Source organism: Gopherus evgoodei, chromosome 7 (assembly GCF_007399415.2).
Source record: "Gopherus evgoodei ecotype Sinaloan lineage chromosome 7, rGopEvg1_v1.p, whole genome shotgun sequence".
NCBI lineage: Eukaryota > Metazoa > Chordata > Testudines > Testudinidae > Gopherus > Gopherus evgoodei.
The window spans coordinates 21,442,701-21,461,999 of NC_044328.1; the positions used below are offsets into that span (position 1 = coordinate 21,442,701).

The 19,299-nt window shown below is 46.5% G+C and overlaps 1 protein-coding gene and 1 pseudogene across 1 annotated transcript; one reads left to right on the forward strand and one right to left on the reverse strand.

Moving 5' to 3' along the window:
• Window positions 1-3,469: 3,469 nt before the first annotated feature.
• Window positions 3,470-7,766, reverse strand: NKX1-2 (NK1 homeobox 2). Its single transcript, XM_030569705.1, has 2 exons — window positions 7,535-7,766; window positions 3,470-6,108 (listed from the first exon to the last, which is right to left on the reverse strand). Exons 1-2 carry the CDS (start codon window positions 7,764-7,766, stop codon window positions 5,480-5,482), a joined length of 861 nt encoding a protein of 286 aa, XP_030425565.1. The 3' UTR covers window positions 3,470-5,479.
• Window positions 7,767-13,262: 5,496 nt separating this feature from the next.
• On the forward strand, window positions 13,263-18,257 carry LOC115654512 (annotated as a pseudogene).
• Window positions 18,258-19,299: the final 1,042 nt, after the last annotated feature.

Genomic DNA, 19,299 nt, shown 5'->3' on the forward strand with positions numbered 1-19,299 from the left:
CAGACTATCACTTGATGGATTGTGATCAATGCTGCATAATCTGCAGTAATGTTGCTCTTCACTGCTACTCATCATTCTTTCAACATTGTGTGGTACACAAGAACTAATATAAAGTTGAGAATGTGTTTGACTTTTTTTTTTTTTTTTTTGTAAAGTAGCACTAAAGCTATGACTCCAGAGCTACTAAAGATAAGTGTTTTCCTGGCTAAGATAGAGGGTGGAAAAAGCCATTTGGTCAGCTTTTCTCTCCCTAATTGGCATACATAAGAATTAAGTATTAAGATTTTCTGGGAAACTAGAGTAATTTAGCCAAACAGAGAGACAAAATATTTTACAAACCCTGGTGTCTTAAAAAGGCACATGAATGTCAATGCTGAAAACTCAAAGGAGGAAATGAGTGCCCTACCATTCCTTTTATTTTAATGTGTAATGTTCTTACATACTTTGTCATAATATTTCCTTATTAAAGTGGAAAATTGATCATATTATAAATAGCAAGACATAGTGTGGGCAGATGTTTTGTAAGCTTTTCAGTATGATTCTAATACACCTTAAGTGCTGACCAGCAGCACCATTACTATTTTCATCCTGGGAGTCTGTTGATCAGACTCTCAAACATAAAGAAAGTAGTCTGCCTCTGCACCCTGGCTCCCGGTCAGTGGTGCAGCCAGGGTGCAGAGACAGGCTTCCCTCTTGTCCTGGCTCCACAGACCGCACTGGGTCCCAGAAGTGGCCAGCAGCAGGTCCAACTCCTAGGCAGAGGCACGCAAGCGGCTCCGCACGGCTCTCACCTGTAGGCACTCCCCCCTACCCCCAGCTCCCATTGGCTGGGAACTGGCCAACAGGAGTGTGGAACCTCTGCTCTGGGCAGGGGCAGTGCATGGAGCCCTGTGGCCCCCCCACCTAGGAGCCAGACCTGCTGCCGGCCGTTTCCGGGGTGCAGCGCGATGTCAAAACAGGTACGGACTAGCCTGCCTTAGCCAGGCAGCACTGCCAATGGGATTTTTAACAGCCCGGTTGGTGATGCTGACCAGAGCTGCAGCGATGCAGTTCTGGATCATGACCCACAGTTTGAAACCCACTGATTTAGGCCATTGTACATATGTAGCCCTGCAATTTGTACACTAAGTCGAATCAGCCTATAGTCAGCAATCCCCATGTCATGGTGTGCTACTTGCTTTCCCTCAAACTTCTGAAGCCTTGTGATCCAGGAATTGCCCAGAATCCATACATTGGCAACCCTGACAGCACACATTTTTTTTTACCCTTAGTGGTCAAGATATGGTCTGTGCTGTCAGAGCCAAACCTACACACTATATGATTTTGGAAACACTATGCTAATCTGCCCCAAAGTCAGGAAGTAGCCACTTCCTACCCACCCCCAGGAGCTAGTAAAATACAGATTTTTCTCAACCAATCCAAGGCTTGCCTACTCTCTTGCCTCATTGCCCAACTCCTCCCCCACACACAGCCACAATCCTTCCCCCATCATCCAAACCCCAACACAAAGTCCTCTGTCTCCAGCTCCACCCCAGCTGATATAACAACAATTTTGGTTAGACCAGCTGCTGACTATTCTGCTGTGTTCACAGTAAACATCCCCATAAAATAAAACCATGTTATATTATAACAGAAACAATTTGCAGTAAGCAATATGAGTTATTAAATCTTTATTGCACAGGTGTACAAAGGTTCGAACTAGAAAGATTAGTGGTGGGGAGTTCCCCAGGAGAATAACATTCGCACATTTCTTCAAACTACCCAGGCAAACATAAAGTGGCTGTATAAAAACCCTCTCACATTCTTTTCTTTTTTGTGGCATGCACACTGTGTTCCTTTCAGACTGCATATCTACACAAGCTAAGAAATAAACATGTTGTTAAATACTGTTCTCAGTGTGGATCTCCAAAAGAGTTAGTGGGTGCCATGCACTACTTTGGGGAAAAATTGACTTATTGAGACAATGTTGACCTGCATCACTGCAACAGATTGGATCTCTAGCTCGGTGCAAAAACAAACAAAAAAACCTAGAAACTTTTTAAAAAAATAACTTATATCTCTGCAACTCCTAAATCAAATGACCTCAAATTTGGCTCTCTAACCCTACTCTGCACTCCCACCAGGCATATAGCAAATTTCAAGAAAATCCATGCAAGCAATTGAATTTTAGATCACTTAGAAGCATGATACTGCCACGTCCACAGGTTCGGCTGATCATGGCTCCCACTGGCTGCAGTTCATCGCTCCAGGCCAACAGGGACTGCAAGGAAGCGGCGTAGGCTGAGGGATGTGCTGGCCGCCGCTTCCCACAGCCCCCATTGGCCTGGAGCAGCGAACCTGCAGAACCTGCCCCCGTTGGCCAGTGGGAGCAGCGATCAGCCGAACCTGCAGATGCGACAGTAAACATACCAGCCCGGACTGCCAGGGGCTTTCCCTGCACAAGCGGGGGACCGGCTTTGAGAAGCACTGGTTTAGAGGACCACGTTGAGACCACCATATTCCTTTTAATTATACCCAAGTCATTTGAACCCAGCCCTGTAGACATTAACTGCTATGGCATTAATCCACTCTGCCTCCTAATGTATGAAGCAACTGACTGCTGTTTAACACCATGCATAAAAGACAGCAGCAGCAGCTTTGGAGATATGTCAGACAGTTATAATGATCCCACCTCCTCCCAGTTATACCCTATTTACCTTAAAGATATAACTTTGCTGTAACCTAGCAGTTTATTTCTAGTGTAGCTATTACCTGAAAGAATCAAACAATCTAGTGTTAGGTTTATCTACCATCTAATCTATCTAGAGCTATATAGATATGATAGTTTAAAAGACATTGTGTAATATTTGTTCTATAAAAAATGTGTTCTATGCGAAAGGAGCTGCAACATCAATTTTAGTTAGTCCACCCAGTAGCTTGACAAAAGCACGGGAAGCAGCTATTCATAACACCTGGGTATAAGAGTGTTTTTCAGATACTTGCTCCCCAGGAAGCTGCAAGTTATGCAGGCCATGGAGGTGATTTGCTTAAAAACAGGTGTCCACTTTACCATCACCTCTTACCAGTCTTCAGTCTATTTATGAAGAAGCATTGTCAGGGATGGTATAGATAATACCTAGTCCTGCCTTAAGTGCAGGGGACTGGACTAGAGGATCTCTTGAGGTCCCTTCCAGTTCTATGATTGGTTGGTACAGTAAGAGGAGGCTGGTTCCACTGACCTTCTGGTAAGAGAATAAATGCAGTAACTCTATCTGGCCGCTAGAGGGTTCATGGGTTTTACAGAACTGAAAATGATGGCTAGGGAACCAAGGAGTTTTAGGATTCTCCCTGAAGTCATGGCCAGGTTAGTTTTGCAAGGCATTATATAGGTTTGGACCCTGGGGAGAAAAATACCCACAAAAGGAAAATAATTTCATCTGAGAATTATTAAGAACAATTAAACAAAGTATTATTTTTAAAACTGCTTTATTTAGACAAACACACCTATAGATAGATAGGACTCACCAGCTATCTTTTTGGTTGGAAAGCCAATGTGCACTTTAAGCATCATGACACTGAAGAGATACGTTCTTGAACAACATGTTGCAGTAATTTGTGCAAACTGCATGAGACAGATTTTTGTGAACCAATTACTTCCTGGCAGTTCAGGGATGGATAAGCCCCCAGCTAAAATTCTTTTTTCGTTGTGGTGCTTGTAATGATGAAGATGACGTGATTTTCCTCACAAATCCTTTAAAAAAATCAGATTCCTCTGTTATGGAAAAGAGTGCACTACATACTGGAAGCTCTGCACTTTAAATATTTTCTACCACAACCACCCCTTTTAAAAATAAGAATGTAATACTTTTCTCTGATGTATGGTTTCTACCTCATTTGGCATTAATTATGTGTTATTAAAATAATAATTGCAGAAAAAAGCTCTTTTGATCTAAAGCCTGATCCAAAGCCCACCGAAGTCAGTGGAAATGAAAGGTAGAGAGGTAGCAGGTATATCCCCAATAATTGGAGACTTCCTCATGTGTCAGCCTGGTTTCCCACACCCTGCCTCACAATTACAGAACTAAGGTTTCAAGCAGCAGTAAGCAGTAGTACTTTTCTATTCCCACTAGCAAACTCTCTTCATTAATTTCTTGGGATGTCAGACACCTGGCTTTCAATTTTCAAGCCCAGTGCAGCACCCTTGAAGTCAATAGGATTTCTAACATGATTTTAAAGGTTACAGCAATTGGCCCTTTATAAGGTTGTATTACCCACCTGAAACAGGTAACTGATCTCCAGAGATAAAAGTGGGGCATAGGGGCATCTTTAGTTCTTATCAGGCTCATTCATATAAAAGCAACAGTAACTAGTGGCAAAGTTTCTGAGTTTTCAGGTTATGGGGTATGCCCTGCCAAGCCAACTTACAAAGAGAAATGTTTTTAAAGGAAACTTCAGGAGAGAAACCTGCGAGAATTAGTGTTAGGTACAGTAAATATAAAGAGGGTTATCTTTTCCATCTCTTATGCCTATGATTACATCTCAAATATGCTAATAAAATCCAATGGTTACCCCCACCCCCAAGAAAACATGCTTCTGTCAAGACTAGAAAAAAAATCAACTTCTTACACTTTAAATTACCATGCAACCAATGTACATTTGAACTCTGGAGCCTAATGAGGAAAAATATTTAATGATATATGTATGTATAAATATTTGGACCACTTAATGTCTGCATCTGAACGTTCCACCTGTTTGGTTTGTCACAATCGTTTATCTATGTATATTAGGACCTTTATTCTTGTTTATCCAAAGATATAGCGCAGCACAAGTGTGGAGTATAATCTAAGAAATCAATCATTACATGCCACAAACTACACTTGAACTCAAATATGCCTTTACAGAAGCGCGGCTGCTCTGCTCATAGATATCCATCAATTTAAAGGGATTAACGGGAGCAGCCCGACCCTGGCTCCCACGGAAGCCAGTTGCAAAACTCCCATTCGTCGTGGTGGGACCAAGATCGGGCGTAAACTATGCTGGAGAAGGATGCTTTAACATACCAAACACGTGGGAAGATGGCAAACCTGAGCGTAGTGCAATGCACGTTCTATTAAAGTTCTCCAGTTTCCAAAGTCCGTGTTGCATACGGGCAGTCTCCCCTAGCTTCTGACTGCACGTTCCCATAGACAGCAACCACTGGACCTCCACCAACAGAGCGCGGGTGCTCTGCCAGTCGCCCTGCGTCCCTCTGCCATTCCTTCCAGCCGTGGGAAAGGGGGAGCCGGCTAAGGGGCGGGAGGGACACTCCCTGCGATGGCAAAGGCGCTGTCTGTTCCTGCGGCGGGTGTTCACGGGGCGGGGTGCTGGCTAAGGGGCTGAGATCCCCCCGGGAGGGGAGGGGATCGCGGGGGTTGTGAACGCCCCTGGCACACCCACGTGCTGAGCCCCCAGCCCAGGGCCGCGGAGGCTGGGGAAGGCTGGAACTTGTCGGGCGGGCTCTTTAGAGGTGCGGGGTGTAGAAGGGGGCCAGGTAGGCCGGGCTGAGGAAGGGCGCCGCGGCCAGGGGCAGGGGAGCAGCCGCTGGGAAGAGGACATTGGCGGCGGGGTAGGAGGGGAAAGTCTGGAAGGCCAGGGCGCTGGGGCCCGGCGGGCTGGGGCTGCCGCCGCTTGCTCCGCATGGGGGCGCCGCGGCGCTGGCTGCCGGCGGCACCGCCCCGTCCGCCCCGGGGTTCTGCTTCTTCCACTTGGTCCGTCTGTTCTGGAACCAGATTTTGACCTGGGTCTCGGTCAGGCTGAGCGACAGCGCCAGGTTGAGGCGCTCGCACACCGACAGGTAGCGGGTGGCCCTGAACTTGTTCTCCAGGGCCACCAGCTGCTCGTACGTGAAGGCCGTCCGGGCCCGCCGGGGCTTGGCGCAGCTCGGCTCGGCGCGGCGCCGCTTGCAGGCTCGCGGGGAGCCGGGATTGTCTCTCTCCTCCGGATCCTGCGAGCCGGGGAAGTCGTGCAAGCGCGGTGGGGCTGCTGCGGGCTGGCTCCGGTCTGGTCCCGGGGCCGGCTCTGGCTCCTCCTCCTCGCACGCGAAGCCCTCCAGGGTGGACGCCGCCTCGCTCTCTCCCTTGGAGTTGGCATCTAAGGGAAAGAAGGGGGCTGATCAGAGTGACAGAACGAGCCCTTCCCCTGCCACATCCCTGCGCCTGCCGCTGATCCAAGCTGACCTGCGCCAGCGCTCCCCTCCCGCCAGCTGCTCTCCGCACGCATCTGTGTCACCGGGGACACGCGCGGCTGGGGCAGGCGCCTGCTGCCGGCTGATGTCAATTCCACATTTGTTTATTAAACTCGGCTTGCAAAAGACACCCCTCCCCTTCTGCCCCCAGAATGAGCAATTTAAAGGGGCTCTTCTTTCCGATCCGGCTTTAGAACGGGAGAAAACTTAGGATTTTCTTCCCTCCTAAAACATTATTTAAAAATCAGAGTTTTTTAAAAATGATCATTTGCCCTTTAAGAAAAACCTGACTGTCTAATATGATAAACCCTTTATGTGCTCCAAGCTGTGCGAAACTCGTTTGTGTGCGACGGTATGGATCTCTGGCCAATTAAAGAAGTTATTAAAGTCCCCTTTAAAGAGACCAAAATCCCCTCCCCCTTTCCATCTGCTCTTCCCCACCGTGCTAATAGAGTTTCAGATTTGTGAGGGGCGGATCGATAGATGTCATCTATTAAAGGTAAGTTTTAATCGAACAATATTAGGATCAGGCGGGGGAAAGAGGTTTGAAGTTGGCACTGCAAGCTGTGGGAAGGAGATATGCAGGAGTCAGTAATAGGATATCGATCAATGGGGAGCTAAGGCATCCTCTTGTGAGGACGATTTGAACAATTATCCAGCCTGGCTGTCCCAGTGCCAATCAGGGCCCGCCAACAAGCTGGAGTCGAAAACAATTGCATCTAACTTTTGGTTTCCCATCAGACCTGGGGGCGCTGCAGTATAAGCGGTGACCCAAGCAGGGTCACGGCTCAAGGAAATCTGCACCTAATGACCCTTCTCCCAAAGCAGTTTTCCATGGCAACTTCTTAAAAGTGACATGTACCCACCCCAGGAGCGGCTTCCCGCTGCTGCCTCCCTGCCTTTGGAAACATTCTGCGGAAGGGGTTAATGAATATCTCCGTGTCCATCGCTGACACAGGCTGCAGGAGCCAATTTTGACTTATGCTCATCAGCAATGTATGGCTGTCCTGTGGGAGTCCTGGCTCTGCTCTCATTCTAATTCAGGTGCTCAAATAGTTCAGCATCAAAACGAGACAGTCAACTCGCTTTTTTTTTAATCATCAGGTTTTAAACAAAATACGGACCCATTCTGTTGCCTGTTCCATGACCTCTTCCTGCGCACCAGCTAAACACCTCGCAAACACGCTAAAACAGAATCCTCATTGCTTTTAATCCAATTTGTTTTAGAGTGCGCGCACCATTTATGGACCCGACCCCTTTCAGCTGATAGACAGGACACTGTTTCTTATTAATTTGTTTGAAAATAACCACGCAGATTGAATGCATTCCTACCATATGCCTCTAGTGTATCCCTGCTGCTCCTTTGATTCGCGGTATCCTTTTCTACTTCAACTCTGCCAAAACTTTTCTCTGGCTCTCCTGAATGCGAGATGCTGCCCCGGCTCTGTGCAGCCGGGTTGCTTTTCCTGGTAAATTTCTGGGGATCCAGGATGTCTAAGATGGAGAAGGAGATTTTATGATGGATGGGGGCCACCTTGGCCCCACTGTCCTGACATTCCAGCATTCCCCCCTCAAAGATCCCGAGAGAGTCGTGGTGCCCCCAGACAAATGCACGGACAATTGGCCAACGGCTCGCAGCGAGGAGAGACGTGATGCCAAAGATGCCTTCGGTCGATGCGTGGCTTTCAGTCCTGCTCGCCGCAGGTTAGATCCCCCGGGGACGCTGTCCGTAGGAGGAAGAGTCCTGAGGTGAGCAAGCTTGCTCTTTGCAGATGTCCTTCTGGAGTGAAGCGTCTCCTCTGCTTCGGGCTAGGAGGAGGATGCAGGCTTGGAAAGCGAAAGGGTTGGAAGTGGGGGTGGGGGCAGAGGAGGGGGCTGCGCAGCCATTGGCACTTTCTCCGCTTTCCGGCCAGCCTGGCTGCCCCAGCCACGTGGAGAGAGCAGCGCAGGCTGCCTTCGGATGGGGTCTTTGAAAGCTGCACCAGTGTCATTAAGGCAAGAGCCACCGGTTGGATCTCACAGACGCAGCTTGTGTGTGTGTGGTGTGAGCGAGACGTGTCTCCTAGAGTAACGTGTCATGGGGGGGGGGGGCACGGTTAACCCCTGAAGACGGTGGGTTAAAATCCCAGAGGAGCACAGATGTTTGATTTGGGGGACTCTTTGGCTCCACTTAGAAATGAATGACGTAGTCTTGTTTTAACCTAGTACTTTGGACATCGCAGTACCAACATGCATAACGTGTGCCCTTTCCTTAGAGGCCACGGGGGAACGGCAACACTTTGTAACAATGTGTATACAAAGTGTACCGCTGCCGCACGTTCTCAGGTGCAGAAAACCTCATTGCTTCGAAAATCTCCACTCCAGATCTGACCTGGATTCGCAGTATGAGTGGGGAAAGTGCATAGCCATTGCAATGCTTTCAGCCCTCCGATGGACCACTTCAGGCCCACCAGCCCCCTTTGCCGGCCAAAATCGCCTCGACCCTACACACGCCTTTGTAGCAGAAAAGGTTCTAATAGCGAGGTTATCCTACGGGAGTTTCATTGCACACCGATTTTAAAACCCACTGAAATACGTTGATTCAAAAAAGGTATTTTAATTGACAATGGTGCACGAACGGAGACGTCAGTAAAAGAGAACTCACTATCCCCAGAGTGCAAGGAATTAAAGGATTTCTAAGCAATCAGTTCACAGGGTAAGTCTCTTTGCGGTTTGGGAACATATCACACCCCTCGTAGGCCGAACAGGTTGCAGCCTGGGACATGACATGACATCTTTTAAAGGCAAATTAGAAGGTTTTTCAAGGACCATCCATCCGGAAATAGCACTGGGAGGCTAATGATCTCCTTTCCCCGCCCCTCCCGCAACCTTCTGAACTGCCAACCCCTCTCGATTTTGTTATGGAGCAATAGGTTAGCAATTAATATTGTCTTAGCAGGTATGAAATAGGAAGAGGAGGAGAAACCACCTCATTATAGCTCTAGGCCTCCTATACCCAGCTGGCATTGTAAATGAGCTTTTAAAGCAGCAATGTCCTTTTAGCATTTCTCATTCAAACGGTCACTTCTCCACCCCTTGCCTGCTGCAGTATTCATCCAGGCTCTAAAACACCTACCAATTTCCCTGCTAAAATCCTCTATAATGCAAACCATCTACTAGCTGGGATTTTACCTTCAGCATTCAGCGAAGGAGGGACTGAACCTGTTTTACAGCCTCAGGAGAAAGTAAAATAAGTCAAATATGAGAACAGACTAATGTAAGAGTGATCCAAGTAGCATCTTTTAAAATTCAAGAATGTTAATAATTAAACAGACAAAACACAGGGCTTAGCTTATTACTATTTAAATATATATTATCTTCATACAGCATGGTCAAATTTTCTTGAGCAATATGGCTTCTGTTATTCCAGCATTATTATGTTACTACCTAGCACAGAGTACAGTATAAACCACCTTTAGATCTAAGGGCTTGCTCCTGCATTCCTTGTGTATCCAAAGTTCCCAGTGAAGTCACTGGGAGTTTGCAAAGTATGCAGGATTGCGCCTTCTGTTTTAAAAAGGCCCAGAAAAATATTAAGCACTTATGTGGTTCAAAGATTAAGAATGAGATCTCGCACTCATTGAATTCCTTGAGGGTTGTGGCATTGACATCAGTGACAAAAACTATGGGTCTGACCCAAAACCTACTGGAGTAAAAGAGAGTCTTGCCATTAGCCCCAGTGGGTTTGGGATCAGCCCCTATTTCACCACACTGCATGAAGGGCAGCATTGGGTCCGAGCTAATTAATCCTCACAGTACCCCTATGGAGTATATATGATTCCTCTTTTATGGATGAGGAAGCTGAGGCACAAGTGAGGTGAGTGAGTTACCTAAGCTCACACACCAAGTCAGTGGCAGAAATAAATATTTATATACTACCGTATTGAACAAGAGGTTATAATCATGCTTGCTCTCTCTCTCTCTCTCTATCGGCAGATTAAGGTGATGGCTTGATTCTCCCCCACCACAGGACACGAATAACTCTCAATGGAAATGACTCCTATTCTACAGGAGAATAAAATGCTCTATTTATATATAAAACAGGTAGAGGGCTGGCAAAAGCAGGGCATGCTTCTCTATACCACTCAGCCAGTGTGCCATCCCCCTGGTCTGACGGGACCACGACTAGGGATGGGGGGAGTCCCCATAACCAGTTCAAGCAATCACAGAGCTATATATTTTTTAAACTTCACACTAACTAAACTCTGTGTACTGTATCTATAAGGTGGATATTCTTCTCACACTCTGGCATTTGCATTTGACCTGACAAATCAGGATGAACATTGGAAAAAGGAATATTATTTGTGGGTGAAGGATTTGGGGATGGCAATATTAATGTTGTCTGTATTTGGGAATCATCTTGTTAACATGTATTTTGCACTGTGATATGCATTGATTCTACCACCCTTATTCATGTTGAGTAATATCTTACACTGCCAATTGTTCCATTGAAATTAATTATTTTTAGGGTGCTCAGAGCTTCTCTATGGATACAATTATTGTTAAATATAAAGAAATAAAACAAAACAAAATACAACAGTACTAAGGTAATGAAATTAACAGTGGCAGAATCTGACCCTTAATTTCCATTTTGATATCACAGAACCTAAAATAATTGAATAGGAAGAAACAGAGACAAAAAAGATGAAGACTTGCAGGAATCAAATTACAGAATATTATGATTATTTATTATCATCCTTTATATTATGGCAGTGCCCAAATGCAACAATTAGTGTGGTGTTCTACTGTGCTGAGCACTATACAAACATAAAAAAGAGACAATCTTTGACTTGAAGGGCTTCCAATCTAAAGGTACAAACAGACAAAGGGTAGGGACAGATGAACCTAGTAAAGAATTGGCACTGCTTTGTTAGATACTTAGATTGTATATTTTTTTTAAATTGGGATAGAGGTAAGGAAGAAGGGAGTAGGAAAAGGAAAGAAGGGGAAGAGTAATAGTCACAGCTTATGGATATCATTCTTAGTGTGATCAACTAAGGAAAATAGACACTGACCTTTAAATATTTCTTATCAATATGTATGAAATATGATCCTCTTTAAAACTCAACACGCTACTCCTAGTAACTGTGGTGTAATGAATTACTTAGAAACAATTATGATGCTATTACAGATGCTGTGATATGTAGATATTCCTCTGCTCCATGTATGCATTAACTTAACTTAAAGCACATGCATAGGCCTTTGCAGGATCAGGGCCTTATTTTGGAAGAGAAAATCCTTGTGGATATATTTTAATATTGTGGCTGTACAATTGTAAAAGGTGAATTGTAGTAATGGAATTCTTTAACATACAAATTTTTGAGGTAGCAGATACCTTCACATATTGTCAGTTTAACATACACATGTGCACACACACAAATATTAGTCTTAACTGTTTGCTTGAAGTTGGTTCATTTCTCAGCTTGGGTATTAAAATTCAGTCTGAGTGCTGTCTTTAAATTGCTTTGATGCTAGGTAGGTTTCAACCCTGACCTGTCCTGACGGCAAGTGATGGCTGTAACAAGCTCTGGATCAATATTCATAGCGGGTGTCCTGGACTGATAACACTATCCAAGACAATGTTCACTATCAGTGTGGACAGCTGAGATATTGCACCATTAGCGATGTTGTTTTAAATAACCTGATCCATTTCTGGGTCTATTTAATGAATTTCACTGTTTAGATATTATCTGTAAGGAGAAGCCAGAGGCTATTCCAGAAGCAGTGATGCAAATCAGTGGTGCCAAGGCTACTCTGATTTTTTTTCAAAACAAAGTGGACTATAATTCCAACACAGTTTCTTATATATTATGTGAATTGTGGCAGGCTATTGATAGTATTAAGAACAAAAACTATCTGCATTGTATCAAGGGGAAAACAATATTATTGGTAAGGCTGGAACACAACTGATAAAATCTTACCCATGATTATAAAATAGTGAGGATTAGTCCAATTCTTTATGTGCAGGCTAGTGTTTTTTCAATTGTTTCTATGAGGTAGTGGGATGTACTGTATATAAAGGCACAAACTTTGTAAGGTACAGCTTAGTCTGTATTTTGGCTGGGTCAAAATGGTCTTGCCGGGCTTTCTGCTACTTTTTCGATCAACACAGGCTCAGTTAAAATAAATATGCTCTCTATGGGTCCCATTTTATACTTACATCAAATCTCTACTAAACTGCAAAAATGTGCATGGTAATATGCCTGTGCTGCAAATTCTCAGCTTAAAAAGCAGTCAGTAAAACAAATGGGATCCAAACTAGCAACCCATATTTACACTGAGTCCTTCTACTGAATTCAGTGCACAGTGCCTCTGAAAATTAGGCTCTATGTGCCTAAGTCAGGCAAAAACTGAGGCCCCCAAAATTAGAGAGCACTTTTGAAAACTGAGGCCCTAATGTGAAGGTGACCATGTTTTCAAAATCAAAATCCAAGACACTTTTGTGGCAACATTTTCAGGATCATGGAATATTCCCACAGAAGACAAACAAAACTACACTTTTAAAAATAAGTGTGCGCCATTGTTACTACTGGCAGCGTCTGACTCAACAGTGGCATGCATATTTCTTAGAATGGAGGATTTTTTTCCAGTAAGTTAGTGTCCCAATGAGTTTATCGTGAAACATTGAAGAAGTGTTAACATTTGCTCTGAGCAAAAGAGCAGCTTTCATAGTGTGTACATACTTTGGAATTTTCTCTTTATTCAAAACACTCCTTATTATGCTGGCCACTCATTTACTCAACTGTTTGTTACTGGTAACTACAGATGCAAATTCTGTTCATTATAGCAATATGTCTATTTTATTCTGTTCTATTCTATTCTGGTTCTTATACCATCCTCAACCCCATAGTATTGGAGCCCCTTCCAGTAGTGCATTAAGCAACATGACAAACAACTGTGGGGTTGTGAGGGAGGGGTAGTACCTCTGATGGGGGAGCAGTCGTACTCCTAGGAGTAGCTCATCCACTTTGGTCCCCACTTGACACCCAGCTCTCACCTGTGGCTCCAAGTAGCTGTCAGCATGCGACAGCGGCCACACCCCGGAAACCGTCTCGACTGGCAAGCTAACCCAGGTGAGGGTAGCCGATGAGTCTGAGACCCTCGTGAGTTGGGGCCTGGATCCAGCTGACTGAGGAAACCTGATTCAACGGTCAGGAAGGAGGTGACCGCACGCGTTGTGGAACTCTCAAGAGCACGACAAGACACGTAGGTGTCCTGGTCATCCACTGCACCCTGCCCTCTCTCCAGCCGTCTCGACTCTTGTCCTGCCCCTGGATACAGATAGGAACTGGGAAGAGAGAGCGAGGTTGACGTCACGCAACACTCCCTCACTTTAATCCAAGTCACACGCAAGTCTCGACATCATATCATATCACATCATATCAAGTCCTGTGGCGATGGGGCGAGCGACGAAGCAGCAGGTGTGGATACACTGGGAGCTGTAGCCGCGGACCTGCATGCAGGCGGCTCAGGTATAATGGTCGTTCCTCACTGACCGAAGCAGCAGTGGAGCTCGGCGTCTTCTTGAGCGACTGAGCAGCCCTATTCAGGATTGCACTACTCACTTCCGTAGAATGAGGAGGGGGCTAGAAAAGGTGCCCTAAACATTGCCTGCTTCACCTTACCCTGGCCAGCATACGGCGGCTGGTGGGAATCCCACAAAAGTGGTCGAACAAAAACAAAACTTAGAGTGACACCGATCACCATTGGCACATGGTATGTGTGCACGCTACTGGACAACATCACGGCAGACAGACCTGAGAGAAGAATAGCACTTGTCACCAGAGAGCTTGCACGCTACAACATTGACATTGCAACCCTTAGCGAAACTCGCCTTGCTAATGAAGGACAGCTGTCCGAGTCAAGCAGAGGCTATACATTCTTCTGGAGTGGCCGCAGCAGTGATGAGCGTTGCGAATGTGGAGTTGGCTTCGCCATCAAGAATCATCTTGTTCGGAAACTTGCCAGTCCCCCCAAGGGTGTGAATGACTGACTCATGTCAATGCAGCTTCCACTTCAAAAAGGAAAACAAGCTACTTTGATCAGCACATACACTCCCACAATGACCAACCCAGAGGATGTGAAGGATAAATTCTACAAAGAACTAGATGCTCTGCTATCATCAGTGCACTGCACAAACAAGCTGATCCTGCTTGGCGATTTTAACGCAAGAGTCGGATGCGATGCTGCAGCCTGGGAAGGAGTCATCGGGAAAAATGGAGTGGGAAAGTGTAACAGCAATGGCCTGTTACTGCTGAAAACTTGTGCAGCACATGACCTTCTAATCACCAATACGGTCTTCCGCCTTCCTACCAGTAACAGGACTTCGTGGATGTATCTCTGTTCCAAGCACTGGCATCTGATCGACTATGTCATCATCAGGAGAAGGGACAGACAAGATGTCAGGGTTACAAAAGCTATGTGCGGCGCTGACTGTTGGACGGATCACAGGCTCATAGTATCCAAAGTGAAGCTCTGTATCATGCCGAAGAGACGACCACAAGGCTGTAAGGCTCTCAAAAGGATCAACGTGTTGAAGCTGAAGAACAGCCGCATCACTGAAAATCTAGCGGAAGACCTAGAGAATGAGCTTGCTGATCTTCATATTGAGGATGACGCTGAGAAAGACTGGGAGCAATTCCGCAACACTGCCCATACAGCTTCATCGAAAGTACTGGGGCCCTCTACACGCAGGTGGCAAGACTGGTTTGATGAAAATGATGCAGAAATCCAGGCCTTACTTGCTGAGAAGCACCACCTGCATCGTGCATATCAGAACAATCCATCCTCAGCGGCAAAGAAGACTGCCTTTATCAGCGCTCCCAGAACAGTACAGAACAGACTGCACAAAATGTGGGACTTGTGGCTGAGCGCCAAAGCAGACAAAATACAGGCGTATGTGGACAGGAACGACTATAAGCAGTTCTATGAAGCCCTCAACACACTCTATGGTCCACAGTCTTCTGGGAACTTTCCCCTCCTGAACTCTGATGGCACTGTGCTCCTTACAGAAATGACACAGATTCTCCAGAGATGGGCTGAACATTTTGAAGCAGTTCTCAACTGCCCCAACCTGATGAGGCCATTGACAAGATGCCCCAGGTTGCAGTCAATGACTCCATGGATGCTTCACCAGAAGAGGACGAAGTGAAGAAAGCCATCAACCAGCTGTCAAGTGGCAAAGCCCCAGGGTCAGATGCCATACCACCAGAGGTGTACGAAGTCGGTGGACCCGTGCTGCTATGGAAACTCACTGAGCTGTTTCAGTCCTTCTGGAAGCAGGGATCCATTCCACAGGAATTTAGAGATGCGTCCATCGTGCACCTCTACAAGAGGAAGGGCAATCGCCAGGTATGCGACAATCATCACAGAATCTCGCTGCTCTTTACAGCAGGGAAAGTTCTTGCATGGGTTCTGTTGAACCGACTGATTACTCACCTGGAGCAGGGCTTACTGCCAGAATCACAGTGCGGCTTCCGCAAGGGACGTGGGACTATTGACATGATCTTCGCTGCACATCAGCTACAGGAGAAATGTCAAGAGCAGAATCATGAACTCTACACAACTTTTGTGGACCTCACAAAAGCGTTTGACTCTGTCAGTTGCCAGGGCCTGTGGAGGATCATGTCGAAATTCGGCTGTCCAGATAGATTCATACGAATGGTACGTCAATTTCATCACGGTATGATGGCTCGTGTCCTGGATGACGGTGAAACATCTGAGGCCTTCCCAGTCACCAACAGCGTCAAGCAAGGGTGTGTTTTAGCACCTACTTTGTTCAGCATGATATTCTCTGCCACTCTGACTGATGCCTTTCAACACTGCAATGAAGAAGTAGGCCTGAAGTACAGAACTGATGGGAAACTATTCAATCTGAGGCGACTGCGTGCCATCACCAAGGTGAAGGAAACTGTGCTTGGAGACTTTCTTTTTGCTGATGATTGTGCTCTGAATGCTAGTACAGAGTCAGAAATGCAAGCCAGTATGGACAAGTTTTCATCTGCATGCAACAACTTCGGTCTCACCATTAACATCAAGAAGACGGAGGTCATGCACCAGCCAGCTCCCCACGCTCCGTACTCAGAACCATCCATCACTGTAAATGGACAGAGACTTCAGGCAGTGGACCTCTTCACGTACCTGGGCAGTACCCTTTCCCGAGCAGTGTCAATCGATGATGAAGTAAACTGCAGAATTGCTAAAGCCAGCTCTGCATTTGGCCGATTGCGCTCCAACGTCTGGGAACATCGAGGGATCAGCCTACCAACGAAGCTGAAGGTCTACCGAGCAGTGGTGCTTCCAACTCTGCTGTACGCCTGCGAGACGTGGACTGTCTATCGAAGGCTCAATCACTTCCACATTTCCTGTCTGCGAAAGTTTCTAAAAATCAGATGATAGGACAAAGTGCCCGATACTGAAGCCCTTACCAGAGCCAGTCTGCCGTCAGTTCACACACTGCTGATGAGAGCCCAGACCAGATGGGCCGGACATGTCGTGAGAATGTCAGACGAGTGCATTCCTAAACAGCTCTTCTAAGGAGAATTCACCCAGGGAAAGCGCTCCCATGGAGGACAAAAGAAGCGGTTCAAGGACATGCTGAAGACCTCTCTGAAGTCTCTCGAGATCAACACCGGCACATGGGAAACCCTCGCACTGAACCGTCCAGCATGGCGCAGCCTCATTCACACAGGCTGTCATGGTATAAATCCCCACTCTGAACCTTAGCGTCCAAAAGATGGGGTACCAGCATGAATTCCTCTAAGCTTAATTACCAGCTTAGAACCTGTAGCGCTGCCACCAACCAGGAATTACAGTGCCTGATACACTCTGGTCCCCCCAAAACCTTGCCCGGGGACCCCCAAGATCCCCTCTGGATCTTAACACAAGGAAAGTAAACCCTTTTCCTCACTGTTGCCTCTCCCAGGCTTCCCCTCCCTGGGTTACCCTGGAAGATTACTGTGATTCAAACTCCTTGAATCTTAAAACAGAGAGGAAAATTCACCTTCCCCCCTCCTTCTCTCTCCCCTCCCAGACTCTCCCTGAGAGAGAAAGTAATCCTAACACAGAGAGAAAATTAACCTTTCTCTCTCCCTTCCCTCCTTTCTCCCCACCAATTCCCTGGTGAATCCAGACCCAGTCCCCTGGGGTCCCACACCAGAATAAAAAAACAATCAGGTTCTTAAACAAGAAAAGCTTTTACTTAAAGAAAGAAAAAACAGTAAAAATTATCTTTGTAAATTTAAAATGGAATAGGTACAGGGTCTTTCAGCTATAGACACTGGGAATACCCTCCCAGCCTAAGTATACAAGTACATATTAAAATCCTTTCAGCAAAATACAAATTGAACTCCTTCCAGCCAAATACACATTTGCAAATAAAGAAAACAAACATAAGCCTAACTCACTTTATCTACCTAGTACTTACTATTCTGAACTTATAAGAGCCTGTATTGGAGAGATTGGAGAGAAACCTGGTTGCACCTCTGGTCCCTCTGAACCCCCAGAGTGAACAACAACCAAAATCTAACAGCACACACAAAAACTTCCCTCCTTCAAGATTTGAAAGTATCCTGTCCCCTGATTGGTCCTCTGGTCAGGCGACAGCCAGACTCACTGAACTTAACCCTTTACAGGCAAAAGAGACATGAAGTACTTCTGTTCTATTAACCCTTGACTATCTGTTTATTACACAGGCAGTAATACCTCTGAGGCGAAGCGTACTGCTGAGGCTGAAAGAAAGCGTGAGCTGTGCAAATCCACAGCTGCCCGCACATCATCGACAATGCCATCACATGTCTGCCTGACGTGTGACAGGACATTCCATGCCCGAATTGGACTGATAGTCATCTTCGGACGCACAGAGGCTGGTCATCGAACGAATGAGTTGTTGTCTTCATTGACAACGATGGACGAACATCAAGCAACATGGCTAACATCTGTCACATGGTTTAATCTTTCTCTTATCAATTTAATGGGTTCTCTTGTATACAATCTCATCCCAGAAGCCAAGGAGTGAATAGGTATGGAGACTGTGATTCAGCTGCCTTCTTTTCCCTGGAGGCGGTCCCTTCACTAGAGAATTGAGGAATAGCGGTAAGGAGAAGCTTCCACTGCGGCCCACATTGTGTGGAGAAGTAGAGGATGTCAGTTTCCATGGTTGGCAATCTGCAACCTTCCATGAAAATAATAAAAGCAAGATAATATTATAAATAATTGTAAATTGTTTCTTTCCTTGCCCTGCTTTTTGCAGCCTTTTAAAATTACAGTCAGAGCACACAGCACCTCCCCTTATCCCCCCCAATGTATGCTGGGTGCCACACACCATTCCCCCTCCCCCTCAGCTCCTTCCCAATGTATGCTGGGTGCCACACACCATTCCACCTCCCCCTCACCGCATGTTGGGTGCCACACCCCATTTCCCCTCCCGCCAATGTATGCTGAGTGCCACATACCATTCCTCCTCACCCTCCCAATATATGCTGGGTGCCACACCCCTTTCCCTCCCCCCAATGTATGCTGGGTACCACACACCATTTCACCTCCCCCTCAGCTGCTCCCCAATGTATGCTGGGTGCCACATACCATTCCACCTCCCCCTCAGCCCCTCCCCAGTGTATGCTGGGTGCCACTCACCATTCTACCTCCCCCTCATCCCCCCAATATATGCTGGGTGCCACACCCCATTTCCTGTTTCCCCAATGTATGCTGGGTGCCACACACCATTCCACCTCCACCTCACCCCCCGAATGTATGCGGGGGTGCCACACACCATTCCACCTCCCCCTCAGCCCCTCCCCAATGTATGCTGGTTGCCACACACCATTCCAACTCCCCCTCCCCCTGCCCTCATGTATGCTGGGTGCCACACACCATTCCACCTCCCCCTTACCCCCCCCAATATATGCTGGGTGCCACACACCATTCCACCTCCCCCTCAGCCCCTCCCCAGTGTATGCTGTGTACCATACACCATTCCATCTCCCCCTCACCCCCTCAATGTATGCTGGGTGCTACACCCCATTTCCTGTTCCCCCAATGTATGCTGGGTGCCACACCCG

Coding starts and splice junctions, on each gene's coding strand:
- NKX1-2 (XM_030569705.1), bottom strand. CDS start 7,766: ATGCTGGAATGTCAGGACAGTGGGGCCAAGGTGGCCCCCATCCATCAT. Junction 6,109..7,534: donor GGATACACTAGAGGCATATG/GTAGGAATGCAT, acceptor TCTTTCCCTTAG/ATGCCAACTCCAAGGGAGAG.